Source organism: Sceloporus undulatus, chromosome 8 (assembly GCF_019175285.1).
Source record: "Sceloporus undulatus isolate JIND9_A2432 ecotype Alabama chromosome 8, SceUnd_v1.1, whole genome shotgun sequence".
NCBI lineage: Eukaryota > Metazoa > Chordata > Lepidosauria > Squamata > Phrynosomatidae > Sceloporus > Sceloporus undulatus.
The window spans coordinates 32570091-32591050 of NC_056529.1; the positions used below are offsets into that span (position 1 = coordinate 32570091).

The 20960-nt window shown below is 41.7% G+C and overlaps 1 protein-coding gene across 1 annotated transcript in view; it reads left to right on the forward strand.

Annotated features, from left to right (window-relative positions):
- XPO6 (exportin 6) overlaps window positions 1–17525 on the forward strand; it is a 39636-nt gene extending 22111 nt beyond the window's left edge. Inside the window, exons 10-24 of the mRNA XM_042437654.1 lie at window positions 728–836; window positions 1347–1439; window positions 1997–2066; window positions 3088–3247; window positions 4068–4160; window positions 4684–4828; window positions 5864–6010; window positions 8305–8494; window positions 9401–9556; window positions 10624–10738; window positions 11093–11264; window positions 12486–12647; window positions 14663–14761; window positions 15261–15491; window positions 16849–17525. Coding sequence (XP_042293588.1) covers window positions 728–836; window positions 1347–1439; window positions 1997–2066; window positions 3088–3247; window positions 4068–4160; window positions 4684–4828; window positions 5864–6010; window positions 8305–8494; window positions 9401–9556; window positions 10624–10738; window positions 11093–11264; window positions 12486–12647; window positions 14663–14761; window positions 15261–15491; window positions 16849–16950 — 2044 coding nt within the window. The 3' untranslated portion in view covers window positions 16951–17525. The remainder of the gene's footprint in view (window positions 1–727; window positions 837–1346; window positions 1440–1996; window positions 2067–3087; window positions 3248–4067; window positions 4161–4683; window positions 4829–5863; window positions 6011–8304; window positions 8495–9400; window positions 9557–10623; window positions 10739–11092; window positions 11265–12485; window positions 12648–14662; window positions 14762–15260; window positions 15492–16848) is intronic.
- Window positions 17526–20960: the final 3435 nt, after the last annotated feature.

Below are 20960 nucleotides of genomic sequence, written 5' to 3' on the forward strand. Positions count from 1 at the left end.
TTTCCATTCCCTTGTTTATTCTCATTTCATTTTCTCTTTACCTTATGCAGTTGTTCCTAATGCTTACCCTTATCTTTTATATATCTTTTTATGTTTAACTTAGTTTGCAGGTACTGCAAAAGACTATGGACAGTTCTTTTAAGTGAGGGAGGAGAATAGAAAAGTGTAGCCTATTTTGCCTCAGTAGGTAACCTCCAAACCATATTGAGCGCCTCAAGTTTTCTTCCCTCCTTGTATGGCTGATTCACACACCCTTGCTAAGAATTCACTGACTGTAAATCAAACAATTGATTTGTAGATATGAGTAGACCCTCACATATTGGCTGCAGAGGTAGAACATACATACCACCCAATGTCATTTCACACTATTTTTGAATGGAAGCCATCCACACATTCAGTTGAGAGTCAAGTGTGCAAGAAGAAAGTGATTTAGATACATATGTCAACTTGCCCTTTCTTCTATGTGGTCAACCACCTTTCTTCTATGTGGTCACTGGCATTTAAGTCCTGTGTTTCTTTGTGAGAAAATGCAAAGGCATTATGGGGAAAGATGGTGTCCAGCATTGGAGGCCCAAGCAATTTGCAGCAGGTGAGGGAGTTTGGTGGTGACTTCCAGGGTATCAGATCAGAGCAGGTAGGTCTTGTTCTGGTTTTAATAACAAAAGTATAATTCCTACTGAATAGTTTCCTCCCTTCACTATTTTTTTTCCTCCTGGCTTTTTCACAGGTACGAAGATGCCCTAGTTCTCTTGCTGACAGAGGTGTTGAATCGAATACAGTTCAGGTACAACCAAGCCCAGTTGGAAGAACTGGATGATGAGGCGCTGGATGATGATGTAAGAAGCAGAGACCTAGAAATCTAAGAACAAATAACCGTGACTGTTGATCTAGATTAGAATATAGATTCCCAAAAGCGGAACACTACTGTTCCATATTTTTCCAGTTCCATATTGTTCATTCTTGAGGCTGCTGTAGAATCAGGAGAACTATCAACAGAGCTGAAATACTTAAGGATAGTAGGCTTCTGATGATGATCTGTTGTTTTTGTCCCACGTTCTTTAGTGCTTTGGGTTACAGATTTATAAAGTTTGAGTGTGTGGCTTGAAATACATGCTATGTTAGGCACCAATTTCTTTGTAGGCATTGCCTATGCATTTTGGAACATCTCCAATGATTGGAAGTATGGGTTTTAATTGAATTTGGGGTCTTAGGAATCTGTGAAAGAGACAGTCATCCTACTACTTCAGGATTTTGTGATATTATTCACCAGCATATGGAGACCTGACCTAACAGCACTGATTTGGAAGAGAAATAATAACTGACCCTGTTTTGTTTTTTCATCACAGCAACAGACAGAGTGGCAACGGTACTTACGCCAGAGTTTAGAAGTAGTAGCCAAAGTTATGGAGCTTCTGCCAACACATGCCTTCTCTACACTGGTAAGCAGGCAAACAAGAGTTTTACTCTCTGTATTTTTGGGACTTTCTGTCTGCTTCACTGCTACTTCAGAGACTTACTTTCTTGTAAGATGTAGTGAGAAGGTAGATAGAAGTTCAGAGTCTTAACTGCACTCGGATCACTAAAAAGGAAAACACTGACACCAATCAGGTTGCTATAGTTCTAGTTTAAACTAAAGCTTGGAAAAGTGTTCCCATAGTACTTCAGGCACAGTTGCAGTGGCTATTTTCTAGGAGTTTGACTCAGCCTTCCATCCTTTTATAGATGAATGAAAGAACGCCATCAGTCAAACAAAAGCATATTTGACCCCTATTTGCCAACCCTTCTTCCTCAATCAGTCACTTTATAGTCATATCCCATGAATACCCAGCTTGTTGGGGGCAATTGGCTAACACATTGTAAACTGCGTAGAGAGTGCTGAGTTCACTATGAAGCAATATAGAAATGTAAACTGATATTGCCAACATGCCCTCTTGAGTGCATTTTTGCTATATCATAGGTCTTTATAGTTATGTTCCATCTTTCTTTCCTTTTTCAGTTTCCAGTTCTCCAGGACAATTTGGATGTGTATCTGGGACTCCAGCAGTTCATAATCTCTTCAGGGTCAGGTAAGATGATGTCTTGTGTATGAAATCTCAGGTACCTATGCATTTAGCAGCATTGTTGTAATACTGTACTGGGGTAATCTGTTGACTGTGTATCCTTCAGGAAGTTGGATCTGAATGAACGCAACAGTAGGGCTCAGTTTTAGCTAGGATGCATCAGAGCTTATCTGGGAGACATACAATATGAGAATTTATGAACAAATTTACAGATTAGTTTTATTTTACTATATCATGGAGCGGGATATATGAACATTGGTGTTAGTATCACAGCAACAGAGGACAAGTACCAATTGCCAGGGCCAGGCCTTGAAAAAGTTAGTCTTGGAATACAGCTGCCAAAATCCTGTGCCTGAATGGCCAGTGGTTGTACGTACTTAGAGGATTTGGGAGGGCTATAGTCAAATTGGTAACTTCTCCCAAGTTCTGGTTTTGCCAATCAGCTCATCACTGCAGTCCATATTAAATTGTTCTGGATAGCCCATGGTAAAGAGCACTTAAGGAAACACCCAGGAGATTGGTAGCTCTGTTTCTGCTATTTTGACCTTGGTTGTATGATTCACTGTTATTTGTTGTGAGATAGCGCTGCCCTGTTTTGAATACTACTTGATCCTTGGCTGGGGAAGCTACAAATGAGTGAAAATTAAAACAGCAACGTGCCCTTCAGCAGTGCCTCTTAGCTGAATTAGACCATTTAAAAAATCTCCAGCAAACAGTGCTTGGCCTGTGACCTGAAAGGCAGTTAATGTAAGGGAAATGCATGTAATGTAATTACAGTAAATGTTTCATTTCCTGGTAAGCTAGTTCCATAATTAGATTTTGCATCTGAGTGCTTTGTGTGTTACAAGTTCATAGCTATGTAGGAGCTTTGTATTTAAAGTCTATAAATGTGTGTGCAAGGGGATAAAGAGAAGGATTCCTTCAAAGTACCTGAACTATAGTATTTTTTTTCCATATTAACCGGCATATTTGCATTCCAGTCTGTCCTACCATTTTCACGTGAGGTGGTTTATGCTGTCTTTTTCAGGTCACAGACTGAACATCACTGCAGAGAATGACTGCCGGCGCTTGCACTGCTCTCTGCGAGACCTCAGCTCCTTGCTCCAGGCTGTTGGCCGATTAGCTGAGTACTTCACTGGAGATATGTTTGCTGCCCGGTTCAGTGATGCTCATACTGTAGTGGAGAGGTAGGCAAAGTAATGCTCTTGTAGTGCTAAAAGATTATGGGAGTAGATCTGTCCTTTGTGCTGTCTCTTGCTGCTGGTACTTTAGCTCTTGCAATTATTGTCAATTTGCATAATACCGAGTGCTTCTGTGTCCACATATAATGTTGGAAGTGGCAGAAAGGGGGAATGAAAATATTATTGAGGAGAGGAGGAGAAGATATATTGGAGACTTCATGGAGGAATCTGGACAACTTTTTTCTTTCTTTCTATCACTGCCCAGAGATAGGCAGGAAACACATGATCTCAAGAACAAAATCTCAGTGGCACCATGACCATCTTTTTCTGCACTTTTGCTCCTAGAATATCTTCTGAAGAATGAAGCCTCTATTAGGATGAACACAGGAACTGTGCTACTCAAGAAGCAATTCTACTGAAAGTTGTGGTCCAAATACCTGTGCTGGCTATCAGCTGCTGGTCCTGGATAGTTTCTAGGAAAGAAAAAAACAATTGTAGTTCATAGGCATAAATATGGTACCAATCCCTGGCACATTTGGGGGGAAATTGCCAGTCTCCCATAACAGATAGTTTTGAGATGTACTGGAATAGCAGGCTTTGAATGTGTTGGCCCTAACTGGATAGGGAGAGTCTGGACTCATTTCAGGCAATGGAATGTCCTGAGCCATCATTGCCTAATCTGTGGCTTTCTCTCCTTGCTGAGCATGACAAAATCCATCCTAAAACCAGATTTACATTAATGCTACTGAAGATCGCATGATTTACAATTTACACTTTTCTTAAGAAACACCTAATCTTCCTGTTTTCTTACCAACTTCTCCAATAGATTGGTCAAAGTGACATTGTATGGGTCCCAAATTAAACTCTACAATATTGAAACTGCTGTGCCATCTGTCCTGAAACCTGACCTTATTGACGTGTGAGTATGATAGGATAAGCATTTCATTCAGAAAGCACTGGAAATGCTCCCCAAAGTCTAGGCTCTTAGAGAAACCAGTGGTTAAATGCCTGTACTGCAGCCATCCAGAGCCACACGGTTGTGAGTTTGATACTAAGGACTGCAATGTCCACACAGCCAGACATCTTCCGTGGGTCACTAAAATGAGTACCCAGCTTGTTGGGAGCAATTAGTTTGCAGATTGTAAACTGCTTAGGGAGCATAGAAATGTACTTACTTGCTATTGCTGTGAACACAAAGACCAACAACCCCCCCCCCAAAAAAAAACCACCAGTGACCCCTCCCCATGTCCTTTGGACACAATGTTATTTTTAAAAAATTAAATAAAAATGGAACTTGGGGGCCTAAAAAACGCCCAACTCTGTGATACATCATCAGGATTAAATAGCCCTGGTGAATATTACCATCTTTATAGGCTCTCGGTCTTGGCTGTTCCCTGTTATTTTCCCTTTTACTTATATTTAACATGCATTGTTCTTTTCAGGCATGCGCAATCCCTGGCAGCCCTGCAAGCTTACTGTCACTGGCTAGCACAGTTCTACGGTGAGGTCCATCGACAAAACCCAACGCAGTTCATCTCACTTGTCTCCACTGCTCTGGAAGCAATTACTCCACTTATCAGTTCTAAAGTACGTTCATCCAAATGGCACGTGCCGCAGTGGGTTTTTGCTTTGTTTTGTTTTGTTTTTAAACACCAAACTTTGAAATGACTCTTCTCCTTTTTCAAAGGCTGCTTTCATCCATGTGTGGTTGGTGTCATAGTGGTGTCATAGTTTCTGGGGAATTGTCAGATCATCTCTTGTTACTTGGCATGTACAGTGGGAAACTGCCAACGAAATGATGTTGGGTTGGGTGACATCAAAGTAATGGCATTTTGTTTCAGTGGAAAATGTTCTTGTGTGAGAGCTAACTTTCAGACAAATGCCACAGAAATGAAAGTTAGTTATCATCATTCAAAAACAGAACTAGAATACAAGAGCCTCCCCGGGACCTTCGCTTCTATCCTGCTTCCTCTCTATCCATCCTATCTTCTTTGTAGGGGAAGCTGAGATACAGTTCTCTTTGGGGACTCTTAGGTTGGGGTTCTTGCTCCTCCAGATTTTCTGTGTAGCAGAGAGTTGGGTAGATGAGGTGGGGTGTAGCTGTAACTAGGTTAGGTAAGCCTTGTGTAAGTAAACCAAAACATTTTGAATTTCCTAGAGACAATTTGACAGCTTCTTCCAAAATGCATCCATGGATGACTTTTTATTTCACCACTCTCCACTTTTCTTATGTGTTCCATTTTGATAGCTAACATGCAGAGCTACACTTTAACACTTGTGGGTAGATGGGCAGAGAGGCTTATCTGCTGTCCCCTTTCTCTCAGCTTTCTATTCATGCATGTTCAGTAAAAGATCCTGGAATAAGCTGCAGTTTAGGCAAGTGCATACAGCTACAGTAAGATTGGATATAGTAGAACCCAGTTATTCCCCAGATTGAGAATTGTTTATTGCAAAGACACTGCTCCTATTTCACACTGGTAATCTGTGTTTCTCTAGCCCTCCTTCACCATCCACCATGTGCTAACTGAAGTATGTCTGTGTCTCCTAATAGTACCTTTTAGTCTTTGCCTTGTTTACTAAGAATTTTATGATTCTCTCCCCACCACAACCACTTTTTCCTAGGTACAAGAGAAGTTATTGTTGTCCGCCTGCCACTTGCTTGTTTCCTTAGCCACAACAGTACGGCCTGTCTTTCTGATTAGCATTCCAGCTGTGCAGAAAATGTTCAATAGGATCATAGATACCTCTTCTCAGCGCCTTCCTGACAAGGTAAGGTGCAACTTATGTGGACAGGCTGCTGTTTGTTGTTGTTGCTGGTTTAGAAAGGGAAAGCAGGTATATGCTTAACTAGCCACAAGCCAGTATACAAAATGGATTTCCAGTGAGTAATTCTCTTAAGTTTAGGAACAGATACCCAGGGCAGAAAAGGAGAGGACAAGAGGAGGAACATGCAAGCCTGAGTCCTGTGGAGACTCAGGTGTTTATCACTAAACCACCAGTCCTCCAGGTGATGATGTACTGAAACTCCCATCATACCTCACCATTGGCTAATCTGGTTATGGTTGATAGGGTTTGGAATTCACTGATATCCAGGAGACCGCAAATACTGTACTAAACCAGCTCTGTATTCAATATTTAACGGTTGCATCTTAGAGAAATTTTCAGACACCTCCTTGGTTTTGCCTCCTTGGTTCTCATTCAGCCTTGATTATGGAAAGAAAAATTTCAGACCACATGAAAAACAAGGGAACACCTGTGTAGTTGAGTTTATCACGATGAGAAGAATCTAGTTTGTTTAAAAATCAAATTATAAAGGTATATAACCTTGCAAATCTGAATGTGTTTGTTTGAAGGACAACCCGCAAGCTAGTTGAAGAGAGTAACTGATGGCATGCAGGCAGTCAGGAATGCAGAGCGGGTGAAGCTACTTAGTTGTTGGTACTACTCTTTTGGATGGGTCAGCTGTAATATTCTGAATCCTTCAGCCCCATGTTTATGTACACCACTTCACTCTACTTTAATGTGTGTTTGGATTAATGACTGACTTCTAAGAACTCACCCACACTGCAGAAATAATCTGGTTTGACATCATTTTAATCACCAGCTCAATGCTATGGAATTCTGGGAATTGTAGCTTCTTGTGCCACATTTAGTCTATGAATACCAAAATGTGTAGATTCTCATGTCCCATTATATACAATGGCTTAATACTAAGAATAACATCTTTTACTTGGATAATTGATGTACAGAGAATGATGGTTGTTTGAGATTATATATATATATATATATATGAATAAAAATATTTATTAAAACATAAAAATTTTACAATGATGTAGTAAAATGGTGCTCCTGTTATAAACTGGCAAAAACAAAGTTTGCTTTTGGGGATTTTTAAATATATATATATATTTTCAAACCATGGATGGTTTATAGATGCAGAATCTGTGGATACAGAGGGGCGACTGTAACCATTTTAATTAACTGAAACTATTTATTCCATAATCACTATTACTAACCTGGTTTAGAATGACATTATATGCTTTGACATAAAAGAGCCTTCCTTTTGGTTGCTGATTAAATACATAAGGGCCGTGTCTACCCTACCTTAACTGATTTAATCATCACTGGATCTAACTAAAGCCAGCCCATGTGTTAGAATGCAATTTGCCACTAGCAGTGGTAAAGTACAATAGTTAAGTGTGGATTTCATGGGGAATGGGAAAGCTGGAGCCTGCCTGAACCTCTAGCACCAGTCTTCCCACTCCCACCAGCCTGTTCTGAGCTGGGCTTATAGATTGAAGGTAACTTTCACTGCATCAAACATCTGCACATAGATGTTAATGGGAAGAAAACAATATCCTCTTCCTGCCCATGTTTTGGAATTTTAGGTAACACATATACACACCAGCATGCATGCTCTTTACCCTACTCTGGCAGCCTGCATTTCACCACATGGGTTATTATGTCTAGTTAGATCCATAATGGCTTTCCGTTTAATGCAAGATAAAGCTTTTGGCTTATTACCTTCAGCCCAGTATGTCCATGTTCAAGGTGGGGAAGCTGTGCACCTTCAGATGAGGTTGGACACTCAGGTCCCATCAGCCCCAGCCAACATGGCTAATATGAAGGGAATGATGGCAGTTGGAATCCAACCTCATCTGAAGGGCCACATTTGTCCAAGCCCTGTCTACAAAAAGTGGAAAGGCAAATCAATCTGAACTGTCTGATCCTTCCACCAGATTTCAGAGCTGCTTTTTACAGTGGGTCCTCGCCTTACGCGGGGATCCATTCTGGATCCCTCCGTGTAAGGCGAATTCCGCCTATGCTCAAGCCCCATTGTAAACAATGGGGCTCGTGTGCGGCAGCGCACATGGCACAACGGGCGCGTGCGCCCATTCAATTGAATGGGACGCGCCGCCCCTTCCGCCTCGTGCGCGCCCCGCGGCTTGAGCGCATATGCTCAAGCTGGGCTGTATTTTATTTTTTTCTCTGGTTCCTTCCATGTACCTCTGGCCTTTTTGAACATAGGCTTTAGTTTGTCTGGTATGTCTTATTCTCTACAGGCTCAGATACTCGTGTGCAGAGCGCTCTCAAATATTCTGCTGCTACCGTGGCCAAACCTTCCAGAGAGCGAACAGCAGTGGGCCATTCGCTCAACTAACCATGCCAGCCTAATAACAGCTCTCACCAGAGATTACCGCAGCCTGAAATCCAGTGCCATCATGCCCCAGAGGAAAACACAGCAGGATGATAGTAAGTTGCCCCAATGTAGGCTTTCAGCCTCTCTTGTGACAGCAAACCAGTTGCTGCCATAGTGGCAGTGGCACAACTGATAACACTAGAAACCTGGGGCTTACTCAGAACTGTGGCGGTTGTGGGAATGGATTGAGCCATTACCTGGAGCTTGGCAAAAGTGCCAGTACAGCAGCTTGACCTAATTGCTACTCTAGTGCTAGCAGTTCATTGGTAATTAACCCTTACTTACCAGCCTTGAGTAACATTGAAAGCTTGAAGTCCTCCACCACAGCTTCAACAGGTGGTAGAATGGGATATGACTATAAAGTGACTGATTGAGGAAGAAGAGTTGGCAAATAGGGTTCAAATATGCTTTTGTTTGACTGATGGTGTTCTTTCCTTGATCAGAGAAGAGCATGTTCAAATGGCACAGTATTCCATACTGCCAAGATTTCTGTTCTCAAGCATTTGTCATGCTGCTGCTATAATAAAATAGAGTAATGCAGTGTTCGATATCTCCCAGTCATACAAAGGATCGCCCAGAAGTAGATGGGAAATAGTAGGGCAAGTTACTTTGGTCTCTAGCTTTCACAAATCATTACCAGTGGCCATGCTGGCTGGGATTTCTAGGAGGAAGTATAAAACATCTAGAGGACCAATGGTTCTGTGACCCAGGATTAAGAGATGTATAGCATCCCCTGAGATAGTAGTATTGAAATATCTCAGTGCAGGGGTGACAAAAGGCATCTTCATATATGTTCTTGCACTGCAACTCCCAGTATTCGTGACCACTGGTTGTGCAGCAGATGACAACTTGAAGCATGGCAAACAATTGGGGGATTTCAGCCTACCACCACCGTCTCTTCCTTTTAACTACTCCACATGCCCTGCAGTTTGATTAAACACTCATTCTTGGTTTTGCAGCTAAGATTGTTATCCATCAGACACTAAGTGTCTTGGAAGATATTGTGGAGAGCATCTCTGGGGAAGCCACCAAGTCCCGCCAGATCTGTTACCAGTCACTGCAGGAGTCTGTCCAAGTCTCATTAGCACTTTTTCCAGCTTTCATTCATCAATCAGGTAAAAGTACAGGCCAACTCTGCATTCTTATAGGATTAAAGCACAACTTCCTCACTGTGGTCTAGATTATTCCAAACTTTCACCTACACTTAGCTTTGTATTCAGCAAGAAGTCCCAGGAGACGAAGCTGGCCACACAGGTGCTACCAGTTCAGTTCTTTCGATACCGAGCCAGCACATATATTAATGTCAGTCAGACTGGTTCCATACATGCCATTAGGCTGCCCCAACTAGTTAATGCTTCTTCATGCTAACAGAAGAGAGTAAATCTTACTGAGAATTCACAATCTGCTTGCCTGTTCTTTATATGCCTAGGCTGTGAATTACCCATAGTGATGGAATACTTGAGTTTCCTCATCAGGCAGGAATCTTTCTTGCTTTGTGCCTTTTGTTGAGATGGAATTTCACCTGAATTTCTTCAGAACTTTGGACATGGTTATGTCCAAAGTTTTCAGTACCTTACAAGCTACTTTTGTACCTCCAGAAATTGAACATGTTGAATCCTTGGCCAGAGATGCAACTCAAGCTTAAGGCTGCAGCCCCCTGCCCACTCACAATTGGAGTAATCTCCCACCAAATTCAGTAAACTTGCTTCTGAATAAGTTGCTTGGCTGTGACCCTAAGTGTGTTAGCCTGCCCAAAAATCCTGTTTACGTTGAATATGTGAAAGCATATGTTTGTGTAATTATGCTTATAACATAGTTTAAGACCATGTGTAAAAAAAACGTTCTTTTCTTGACTGTCTTGCATTGCCACAGTGAGCCTCTAGAGTTCAATATAAACTGTTCCAAGTACTAATCCAGTATCTTCTCATGGGACAAAGTTCTTTGCTTGTTTGTTGTATTGATATACTGTTCCATGGCCCATATTCATCTACTTCTGGCACTTGCTGGGAAAAGAGAACAAAGATGAAGAAAAATGTAGCGTTGGCTGTAAATGGGGGAAGGGGGAAGGCTGTAACTCCCAGCATGGCATAGGAAAAGAGATTTCTGTCCCCAAAAGGCAGCATGTCAAAAGCTCATGGTATTTCTAATCCTTTCCTTTCTGTCTACTCCACCTTGATTCCAGATGTGACAGATGAAATGCTGAGCTTTTTCCTCACCCTCTTTCAAGGACTGAGGGTGCAGATGGGTGTACCCTTTACTGAGCAGGTCATACAGACATTCCTCAACATGTTCACCAGGTAACCTGTTCATTTTTGTGTTGCTTGTTTTGAGTTCTCTTAGCACTTGTATGCTTAATGTGGTCTGGAACTTCCTTCTGACTTTGGAACCAGAGTTACATTGTGGAATACACCATAGATTTTCAGTTTATTATTCAGTTCAAATTATTACTGTTGTCTTTCAACTTAGAGTCTCTGTGAGTGTTGGACTACATGCATTTGTAGAGCAGCCTACTGTTTTTTTGCATTTGTAAAGACAGCCAGATCTGAGTCTTTCTTAGCAATAGCAGCAGCTTCATTCCTTGAAGGTCCCTGATGTTGTTTGTTTGTTTGTTTGTTTGTTTGTTTGTTTGTTTGTTTTCCATTGTGTTCTAGAGAACAACTGGCAGAAAGTATCCTCCATGATGGCTGTACTGGCTGCCGAGTGGTTGAGAAATTTCTGAAGATACTTCAGGTGGTTGTGCAAGAGCCAGGCCAAGTATTCAAACCGTTCCTACCCAACATCATCTCACTCTGCATGGAACAAGTCTACCCAATTGTTGCTGAGGTAGGTCCGTTCTTGTGTTGAGAGAAGGACTCCAGCATGTAAATAGAAGGGAAGAGAGCATCCTTTGCAAGGATTCCATCACAAACAGTAACTTTTAAGGCAAGGGAGGAGAATCTTCTTCTTTCTTTTCTTCAAGTTCTTCATTCATATTTCAGATTGAGTGAAGTTGGTGCAGCATGTTTTAGCTTTAAAGCTCTAACTGTAGATAACTTAACTTGAAGGGCATTTCAGTTTTTGGGAATTGGGGAAAAACTATTACAACTCTGGAAAACCACCAAATGATGGTGTCTTGCAGGTGGAGGCATGGCCATATGGCAAAACTCTTATTGTTGGCTTGGGACAAATTTTGTCTCAAGGGTCTGTGATTCGCCATGCCTGCTCTAAGGAATGGTTCACAGTACATATAGATTGGTTAAATCAGGGTGAGGGACTATGGAAGGTTAGGGGACCACATTAGGCCCCTAAAGAAGTCTTGGAGGGCTACACCTCCCCACCCCACCTGCTCCTGCCAAAAATAAAGTCAAAATATTTGGCCACCATTGTTCCCAAACACCTTCTGGAGGCATGCGGGCATTTTCAGCATGGTTTGGGGCTTACCAAGATCATTTTAGGCCCAAGAGAGGCCTTTTCTACCAACAGGAAGTAAGATGAAGTTACTCTTCCTGTGTTTTAAAAAAGGGACTCTCCTGGGCCTACGTTGACTCGGAGGGAGCAAAAGGTGGAATCACTTCTCACATCCCCAGAGGGCATTTCTAAGCAAAAATCATTTTTGTGAAGCTTTAGGCAAAAAGCATTGCCCTAAAAATGTGAAAGTAAATATGCAGCAAACTAGTCTTTTAATTTTATAAGTTTTTATTTCTGACTTTATGACTCTGACTCCACAGCCCTGATCTAAAGTGTCAGGAAAGTTTATTAATCCTTGCTCTCCTGCTTCCCTGTGGAAAGACGCTTGCAGACTACTATCTCCAAATAAACTGACTTGTCTTTAATGGAAATGTATGTCCTTTAAAAAAAAGGGGGGGCAGTTTTTCTCAAAGAAGCAGCTGCCTTCTCAAAGGGAACTTAATAGATACAGTTGGAAAACTAACTTTCAATTTCTGGCTGCTTTTCCTACACATAGACCACCTCCCTTTCTGACAGTCTGCCTTAGGCTGTGTTGAGGCTATGATACACTTTGATGACAAGTTTGTTGAAACCCTGTGTCTTTCCTTTATCCGCAAGCGCTCTTCTCCTGATGTGAAAACAGAACTGTTTGAGTTGCTTTTCCGGGTCCTTCATCACAACTGGCGCTACTTCTTCAAGTCCAGCGTCCTTGCCAGTGTCCAGAGGGGGATAGCTGATGAGCAGATGGAGAACGACGGACAGTTCAGTGCCATTATGCAGGTATCAGAAGAGAATTCCCATGTCCTGCTTTGGAAAGGGCGGGATTCTTGGGGCTGGATTAACAGGGCCTCACTCAAATTCAGCAGTCTAGATACATAGGTTCTTAAAATGTATTTCCACTATATCACTTTCTGAAGTTTCTTTACTGAATACCATATTAAATACTTTATTGAAGACCAGTAAAGCTTCTTCAGTGAACACCAAACCATTTCTTTTACTATATATGACTTCTTGTCATATTTTTTTTAGTAAATACTGTCTTGCATGCTAGATTGAACATGGACTAGAGTACATGGGGAGTGTGCAGCATGTTGTTGGGGGAGAGGTTTCTTTTCAACGCACTAAACATTTTGTCCGTGCCCGCATATATTTCTACATCTATGGCCCTGTTAGGGCTGGGGTTTTAATTTTTTGGCTGTATCAGCCAACTCCTAAACTGCTTATGTTCCTCTGACCTGCTTCCCTTCTCCCCAGATCAAGGGGTGAACCCTTCATTAATCTGTAAGCAGAATATTGCTAAATAACTGAACTCCCAGCCATCTTTTATCTGCAATTGTTGATGCCAGCCAAGTGCTTCTGGCCCTACCTAGGTCATGTTCTTTAGGAAAGAAGCTTCTGTTTAATGTTCTCTGAATGTTTTAGCTGGCATAGAATGCCTGCATCCAACCAGGCTGCCACAAGGGTCAGAGTCCAGCCTCTTTTATTTGGCCATTCCCCGATTCTTGTTTTACACTCTAAACTGGTGTCATGAAGAGAATTGAGAGGAATGCCCCTGGCCCTGTCTTCTTTCCCTGAAGTCTCATCTCCTTATTGGAGCAAAGCCATTGAATACCATGCTTTCCTCCTGCAGTTATTACTTATGCAATATGTCTCCCCTTCCCCAGCCCTGTGCAAGGAAGAGAGATTTTACACCCAAGAAAACAGCTTCATTGTGAGGATCTCTGCTAATAACTGTTCAAAGAGTTTATTGCTTAAATGACTGCATTTTTTTTTTTACATTGACCATTTGTCTGCTATAAAATCTAGCTGGTGCTTAGGAAAATTTGTTCCACTGCAGCCCAGTTTCTCATGTGCTGAGCTTCACTTAAGGCTGTGATGGGAATTCTACTTATCTGTTATCTGCTGTACACCTTTCTTGGAAAGAGCATATTAAATTAACATGATACATCCTTACAGTGAAGCGCACACTCACAGAAGGCTAAAGAGGAGCACATGCTTAGTCTACATCCAGTGTCCTAGACGTGGGTTTCTTGGCTTAGAACTCAGTAGTACCCTCAAAAAAGATGTTACTAATTAATCAGTTATGAAAGAAGGGTAACAAATGTTATGGATTCAGCTCTAGTCCATCTACACTTTTATTAACAAGAGGTTGCTTCTAAAATGTCACAAGACTCTTGTCTAAGAGAAGGAAAGCCTTACCTTGGGAAGCCTTGTTCCTCCAAGCCTTTTTTGCTTTCCTCTCTTTCTGGTTCCTGTTGTTCCTTTGGCATCTTGGTGTTTTTGGTTCCTACTGAGGCCCTGCTTCCAGATTTCTCTGGGCTTTCTTGCTCTTGTACTATTATAAGAGGATAAGATGCGGGCAACAGCAGCTGACTTAAGGCATGGTGAGAAGAAGGAAATGCCCATCAGGACGCAGTTGGCATGCCTACCAAATCCTGCCATTTTATTAATACTCTTCTGGAGACTAAATAAAGATCTTAAGTGTATGGTTTCATTCATTGTTGGACACAACTGAGAGGTTCCCCCCTCCCTACTAGGATGATACAAGGCATGAAAAGTGAAACATATAATTGAACAGAAATTTCACTTCTCTGTGTACTCCCTTCTTTTAAAAAATGCTAGATTTTGCAGCTACTTAAGGTTAATGATGCCAGGATGGGGAAAGGTTTTAGAACTGGCAAATTAAAAGGGATTTACCTTGAGTGTGTTTGCTGTGTCTCTTGTGCTGGGGATGCTTTTAATCTTAATCCTGTTCTCCCAGCCATGTCTTCCTGAAATACTTTTCTGTTCCCTAGGCATTTGGTCAGTCCTTCCTGCAACCTGACATACATTTATTTAAGCAGAACTTGTTCTACTTGGAAACTCTGAACACAAAGCAGAAGCTGTACCACAAGGTGAGTGTAATGGTTCTTGTCCTTAATCTGTGGTTTCCACCGTCTACATTTGCCCTTCAGGAATAACCCACAGGGCTCTTTTTTACCACTCTGACAACTGGCTTCAAACTTTTCCCTTCATTACTATGCTGCCATCAGGACTGTTCCTCAGGTCTTCAACCTTACTGTCATATATGTACAAAGAATGGTGCTTTACATTAATTAGCTCTTTACATTGTATAATATATATTCTGGTGTGTAAGAAACAAGCAGTAGGCCTAATTTTGTACAAGAACATTTCATAATACCAATTTAACACTTCAGTATTGGATATATACTGTTGAACTGCTTAGTGGCACAACAGTGTTCACCTTCCTTTCATATGTTCTTATACAATTATGTTATATTAACCTTTATATTTAGATTAATAAATAATATAGTAATAAAATAGGTAAGTTATTGGATATTGGATATATTATTATACCAAGCTGAGAGACCTCCTCTTTGTCTTTCCTTGCAGAAAATCTTCCGGACATCCATGCTCTTTCAGTTTGTGAATGTGTTGCTTCAGGTACTGGTCCATAAATCGCATGACCTCCTGCAAGAGGAAATTGGAATTGCCATCTACAACATGGCCTCCGTGGACTTTGATAGCTTCTATTCAGGTTTTCTCCCAGAGTTCTTAGCCAGCTGTGACGGTATAGACACCAACCAGAAAAGTGTACTTGGAAGGAACTTCAAAATGGACAGGGTATGGTTATTCTTTGGTTAGGGTTTGGCAAGCTGTCTAGCACACCTGTCTTTTCTTCCTACTTATGTCATGTCCACCAGTAGAACTTTATTGTAGCTATGTGAGATGTTCCTTAACAGCTATGGGAGAAGCCTGGGTTGCATATGGGCTGTCTACTGCTGGGCATGCTGAAAATGGGATAAATTACAACCTGCATGTAACCTGGTGCAGGTTTGGGGGAAATTGCCCATACAAAAATCTCCGTAGTCAGATGCCACATGCCTTTCAGGTCATGCCATGCTCCTCTTGGGTTTACTATGTTATCACTATCCCCAGTTTTCCCTTGGTGCTTGTTTGTTCATCTGTTTATAATCTCTCTGTCATTAGGACACTGCCTAATGCCAGCATTGTTTAACCACCTATTGTAATTATACTCAGACTGGCAACAGCTCTCCAGAGTCTCAGGCTGAGATATTTTCCCATCACCTGGTACCTAATCCTTTTTAGCACTTTGAACATCGGCTCAGCTTCATGCAAAGCTCATACTCTATCACTGAGCCGCAACCCTCCTTTGCACCTGGTGTGATGACAGTGGGATCAATGCTCTGCATGTGAAAGTTCCCAAGTTCAACCACAGCGCCCACCAGTATTAGAAGTATCTCAGTCAGGAGGGCTAGAAAAAGACTCTCCCTGAGAACTGGATGAGCTGCTCCGGGTCAGATAGGTTCATAATCGCTTAGAGAGATTCTCTATAAATCATGTCCCCGGGACATCCAGATCAGCGCGTGTGAAAGTCATGTGAAGGATTCTGGAAGCTGTATTCCAAAATAATAATAATAATAATAATAATAATAATAATAATAATAATAATAATAATAATAATAATAATGTTTCATTAAATGCTACGTTTCATTAAAAGCTTATTTGGAAGGTTTGCCTGTTGTCCAAACATTATAGAGGGCCAGCACAGTTGTGGCTCCTGTACAATTTGCATCTATACCATAGAAATAATGCAAATAGACACCACTTTTAAGTGCTGTAGCTCCATTGTTTGGAATCATGGGATTTATAGTTTTACAAGATCTTTAGCCTTCTCTGCCAAAGTGTGCTTCTGCTGGAGAGAGCCATGGCAGTTAAACTGGTGTCAAACTGCATTATTTCTATAGTGTACATGCACCCCCAGTTTGAAACAACTGAATAAAGTGGCTCTGCATAATTTAAAACTGAGTGAAAAAAATACATAACAATTTATAGGTGAAGTCAGCTTTATCTCATTCTTAGTGTAGCAGATATTTGGAACAATACGAACTCTCATATGCTCCGTCTGCGAGTGTTGCTGCTGTTCTAACGTGTTGCATTTGATGGTTTCTCCCTCCAGGACCTGCCATCATTTACGCAGAATGTGCACAGGCTGGTCAACGACCTGCGCTACTACAGACTCTGCAATGACAGTTTGCCTCCTGGGACTGTGAAGCTATAGTCCATGGCACTGGACTCAGTTTGAATCGCTGTAAAGAGCCGATGTGTACTCCTTGTGTTGCCACTGCCTCTGCTCCCCAATCTCATGAGGCCTGCAGAGCGCAGCATCTCTCATGTGGGCCGCACATGGGAGTGGCACGCCTCACCCCTTCCACATTCCCTTTCCAACTCATCCTTGCAGCTGAGTTGGCAGTTCTGTGACCTGCAGGGTGTCTTAAGGCCGACTGTGGGCCATTTCGCTAGCTGGGTGTTTTTGTCTTAATACCGTGGCGTTCAGTTGCGTCTGCAGGTTTTGGTGACTGGTCTTGTGCATCAATCATGAGGCAGAAACGCCAAAGACTACTTCCCACCTCACATCATTCCACCTGCCTTTCTCCCTTACCTTGCCATTGAGGAGACAGCCCCACCCTTTGTTTTTAAATTGCCTTGAAGTCTCCCTGTTCACGGTGGGGATTAAGAGAGAGACTTACAGACTGACTTTTTTTTTTAAAGACAGTGTTTTTCTCATCATTCCATTGTGATACTAAAATGTGCTTAATGGAAATAAAAAAAAAGAACATGCTTTCTTTGTTTAAATGGGTTTGAGCTCTGTTTAACTACCTTGGATGCATTTTGGAAACAACTGAGAAAGCATAAGATGTGAGTTTCAGAGCAGTTCTACAGGCCAGCTGCTTGAAGTATTTGATGTTATGGATTGCTTGCCAAATGGCTTCCTGTTTCATTTAACTTTGCTTTCATTTAACATTTTCTTTGTATTTCGAACACATGATATGCATTCTCAGGCATCTTTCATCATTGTATTCTGCCTAGTATTAAGTAGATTTATCACTGCTTTGTCTTCACACCAAGCCTGTGAAGTAAATTAAGCAGATGCAAGTATTGGCCTAGGCATCCACTGAACCTCGCTATTGAATGTGAATGTGTGAACTCAGATCTCCATGCTCCTGGTCCCACGTTCTCTCCAGTACATTATACTGACTCTTTAGTTCTTAATCTTTACATTAATGTTGAGAGGTAGAAATCTAATGTAATTTCTCATACTGCACATTACACAAACCATTACCCTCCAGATGGTATTGGACTGCAATTGTTAGTTCTATGAATGGGCTTACCCCTTTTTTCCATGCCACTGGCATTGCTTGTGCATACAGCTTTCAATCTGGCGCCTGCAGATTTTGAGGCAGGGGTCCATGAGGTTGCGTTCACTTGCATTCCCAACTAGTGATTTCTTTCAAAAGAACAAAGACTACTTTGGTATCTGAGCATTTTAGTCTATTGTTGCTCTTATATTCTGTGACTTGCAGGTGACACTATGAAGATTTCTGAGTCTGTTGCTCTTGTTTGAATTCTGGTTTTTGTTTTTTGTTTTTAATTAAAATAGATAAAAGGTATAGTCAGGGATCCTGAAAGACATCTTTCCATAAAAATTCAGCTAAAATTGGGGGATGTCTAGAGACTAAATCTTGTTGGATGTATTCAATAAATGGGTGCCAAATCTTATGAAAGGTCAATCCAGAGTGTGAGCCTCTCGCTCAGTTGTTATCTGCCATTTTCTCCATTAACCTCAAGTCCCAGAGTCTAGTCCAGCATCCTGCAATGTTCAACTTCCCAGTTTTCCAGTTCTTGGCTATCACAAGTCAACAGTCAGAAGCAAACTAATAAATTCTTTATGCTGCAGGGATTTATTTCCATTCATAACAATGGAGAGCAGGAGTGGGGATAATTGTATACTTTGTTTAGTGATCTTGGAGATTAGTTGTAAAATTTCTGTCCAATACTCATGCACTAAGGGGCAATCCAGCCGCAGATGTACAAAGGCTCCCCTACCTTTACACCCCTTCCAGCATTTTGGATTAGCATTGGTAGACATGCGAGCCAATTTGACTGGGGTGAGGTACCATTGATGAACCAACTTGATAGTATTCTCTTTAATGGCAATGGACCTTGTTTGAATTCTGTTGCAGTCCCACTCTGCAAGTCCCTCTCCAGGCACAGGGGTCAACAGCCTTGCAAAAAATACCTACCATGGCAGTAACGTATTTACCCAGAACAAAACTTTTTTACCCAGAACATGTTTTCTTTGTCTGGATCGATAGATCAAGGTCATAGATTGGACAGCTAGCCAAATTCAGATGTGAAAACAGCCCCCCCCCTTGCTGTTGTGTTTTTTCTTTGTATTTAGAACACACAATATGTATTCTCGGGCATCTTTCAATAATGTATTCAGTCTAGCATTAAGTACAAAACAAGTTCCCCCAACCTGGTGCACCATTTCGACTGCAGATCCTATTACAGGGATGGTGAGAACTGTAAAGCAAATACCTCTGAAGGGCAGCAGGTTGGGAGAACAGATTTAAAGTTGGTCTTATATGCTGAGAGCAAAGTCTGCTTAAAATGATATGTTGATAGCATTGCTTAAAATGCTGTGTTGGTAGTTGGCCTTTCTTCTGCATGGAGAGGTGGCATGCCTTCAGGAAAGCAGCCTTGGCCTAAATAGCCTTAGGACAGGCATCATAATTTTCCCAGCTCTAGTTCTTCCTAATGTCCACTGCTTGTCAATTTTTAAATATATTTAATGGTCCTGGAAGGGGACCATTTTAGGGCAATAGCTGGAAAACCGGGTGATGCTTGGAGTAGGGAACAAGGAGAGAAAAGCTGAATGCATTGCTTAAGGGTATATTTGTAGCAAGACCACATGGAGAGGGAGGCTGACCTTGCCTGGGCTAATATTTTTCTGGGAGCAACAAACTTTGCAGTGTGTTCAGTCGTGCCATTTGACCTTCGGATCATAGCCGGTTTAATGAAAGGTTATAGATCAGAAGAACTGGAGTGTTTTTGCAGGAGGAAAGCTTGTGTGCCAACTGCACCCATTCCTTGCCATGCCAGATCTGGCCATGGTGGTACATGCCGTAGTTACTTCTCATTTGGACTACATGGGGCTGGTGTTCAGAAGCCTCAGCAAATAAAAAGATGTCACCATGGTGTTACTATGACCATATGACTCCACTTTCTGTTTGTTTCCAGGCACAATTCAAAGCACTGGTTATGACCTATAAAGCCCTATATGGTTCAGGCCCAGGCTATCTGGAAGCTCATATCTACCTCTATGAGGATGCCCTGAGATCTTTAGGAGAGTCCCATTGGTGGGTATACAATGAAGGACTTTTTGGTGGCTGGTCACCTTTTGGCAGATGTTGACCATAGGGTTGTGCTGGAGGACCTAGAGATTTCTAGAGAGGTATGCACTCAGGTTTTTAAAGGGGTGCCTTTTTATTTGTGGTTTTTCCAAATTCATGGAGGTCTTGTGCCCCTAACCCCAGCGAATGTGGAGAGCCCACTGTATTGTTTTATTGTTTATGTATTATTGCAATGACATTCTGCCTTTCTCCCAGAATGGTTTCGTATTGTGAACAGCTTAATTCCATTTGAATATTCACATTCTGTATTTTTTAGGCTAGTCAGGAGTGCAATGGTGGGTATTGTGGGATCAACTGGCAGCTTTTATTAGGTGGGAAATTAGCAAAGGATGTATTTAGGGGTGGGTAGGTGGGTGGGTGGATGGATGGATGGATAGATAGATAGACAGATGGATAGACAGGCAGGCAGATGGATAGGCAGATAGATACATAGATGATAGGCAGATATAGATAGGCAGATAGAAGGGCAGAGATAGATAGATAGGCAGGCAGGCAGATTGGATAGATGGATGGGCAGATGGATGGATAGGCAGACAGAAGGGCAGAGATAGAGACAGGCAGATATATGGAAGGATTGGATGGATGGATGGATGGATGGATGGATGGATGGATGGATGGATGGATGGGCAGATAGAATGGCATAGATAGATAGAAATACTGTAGGCAGATAGAAGGATAGATAGACAGACAGGCAGATATGGATGGATGGATGGATGGGCAGTTGGATGGATAGGCAGATAGATAGAAGGGCAGAAATAGATGATAGATAGATAGATAGATAGATAGATAGATAGATAGATAGATAGATAGATAG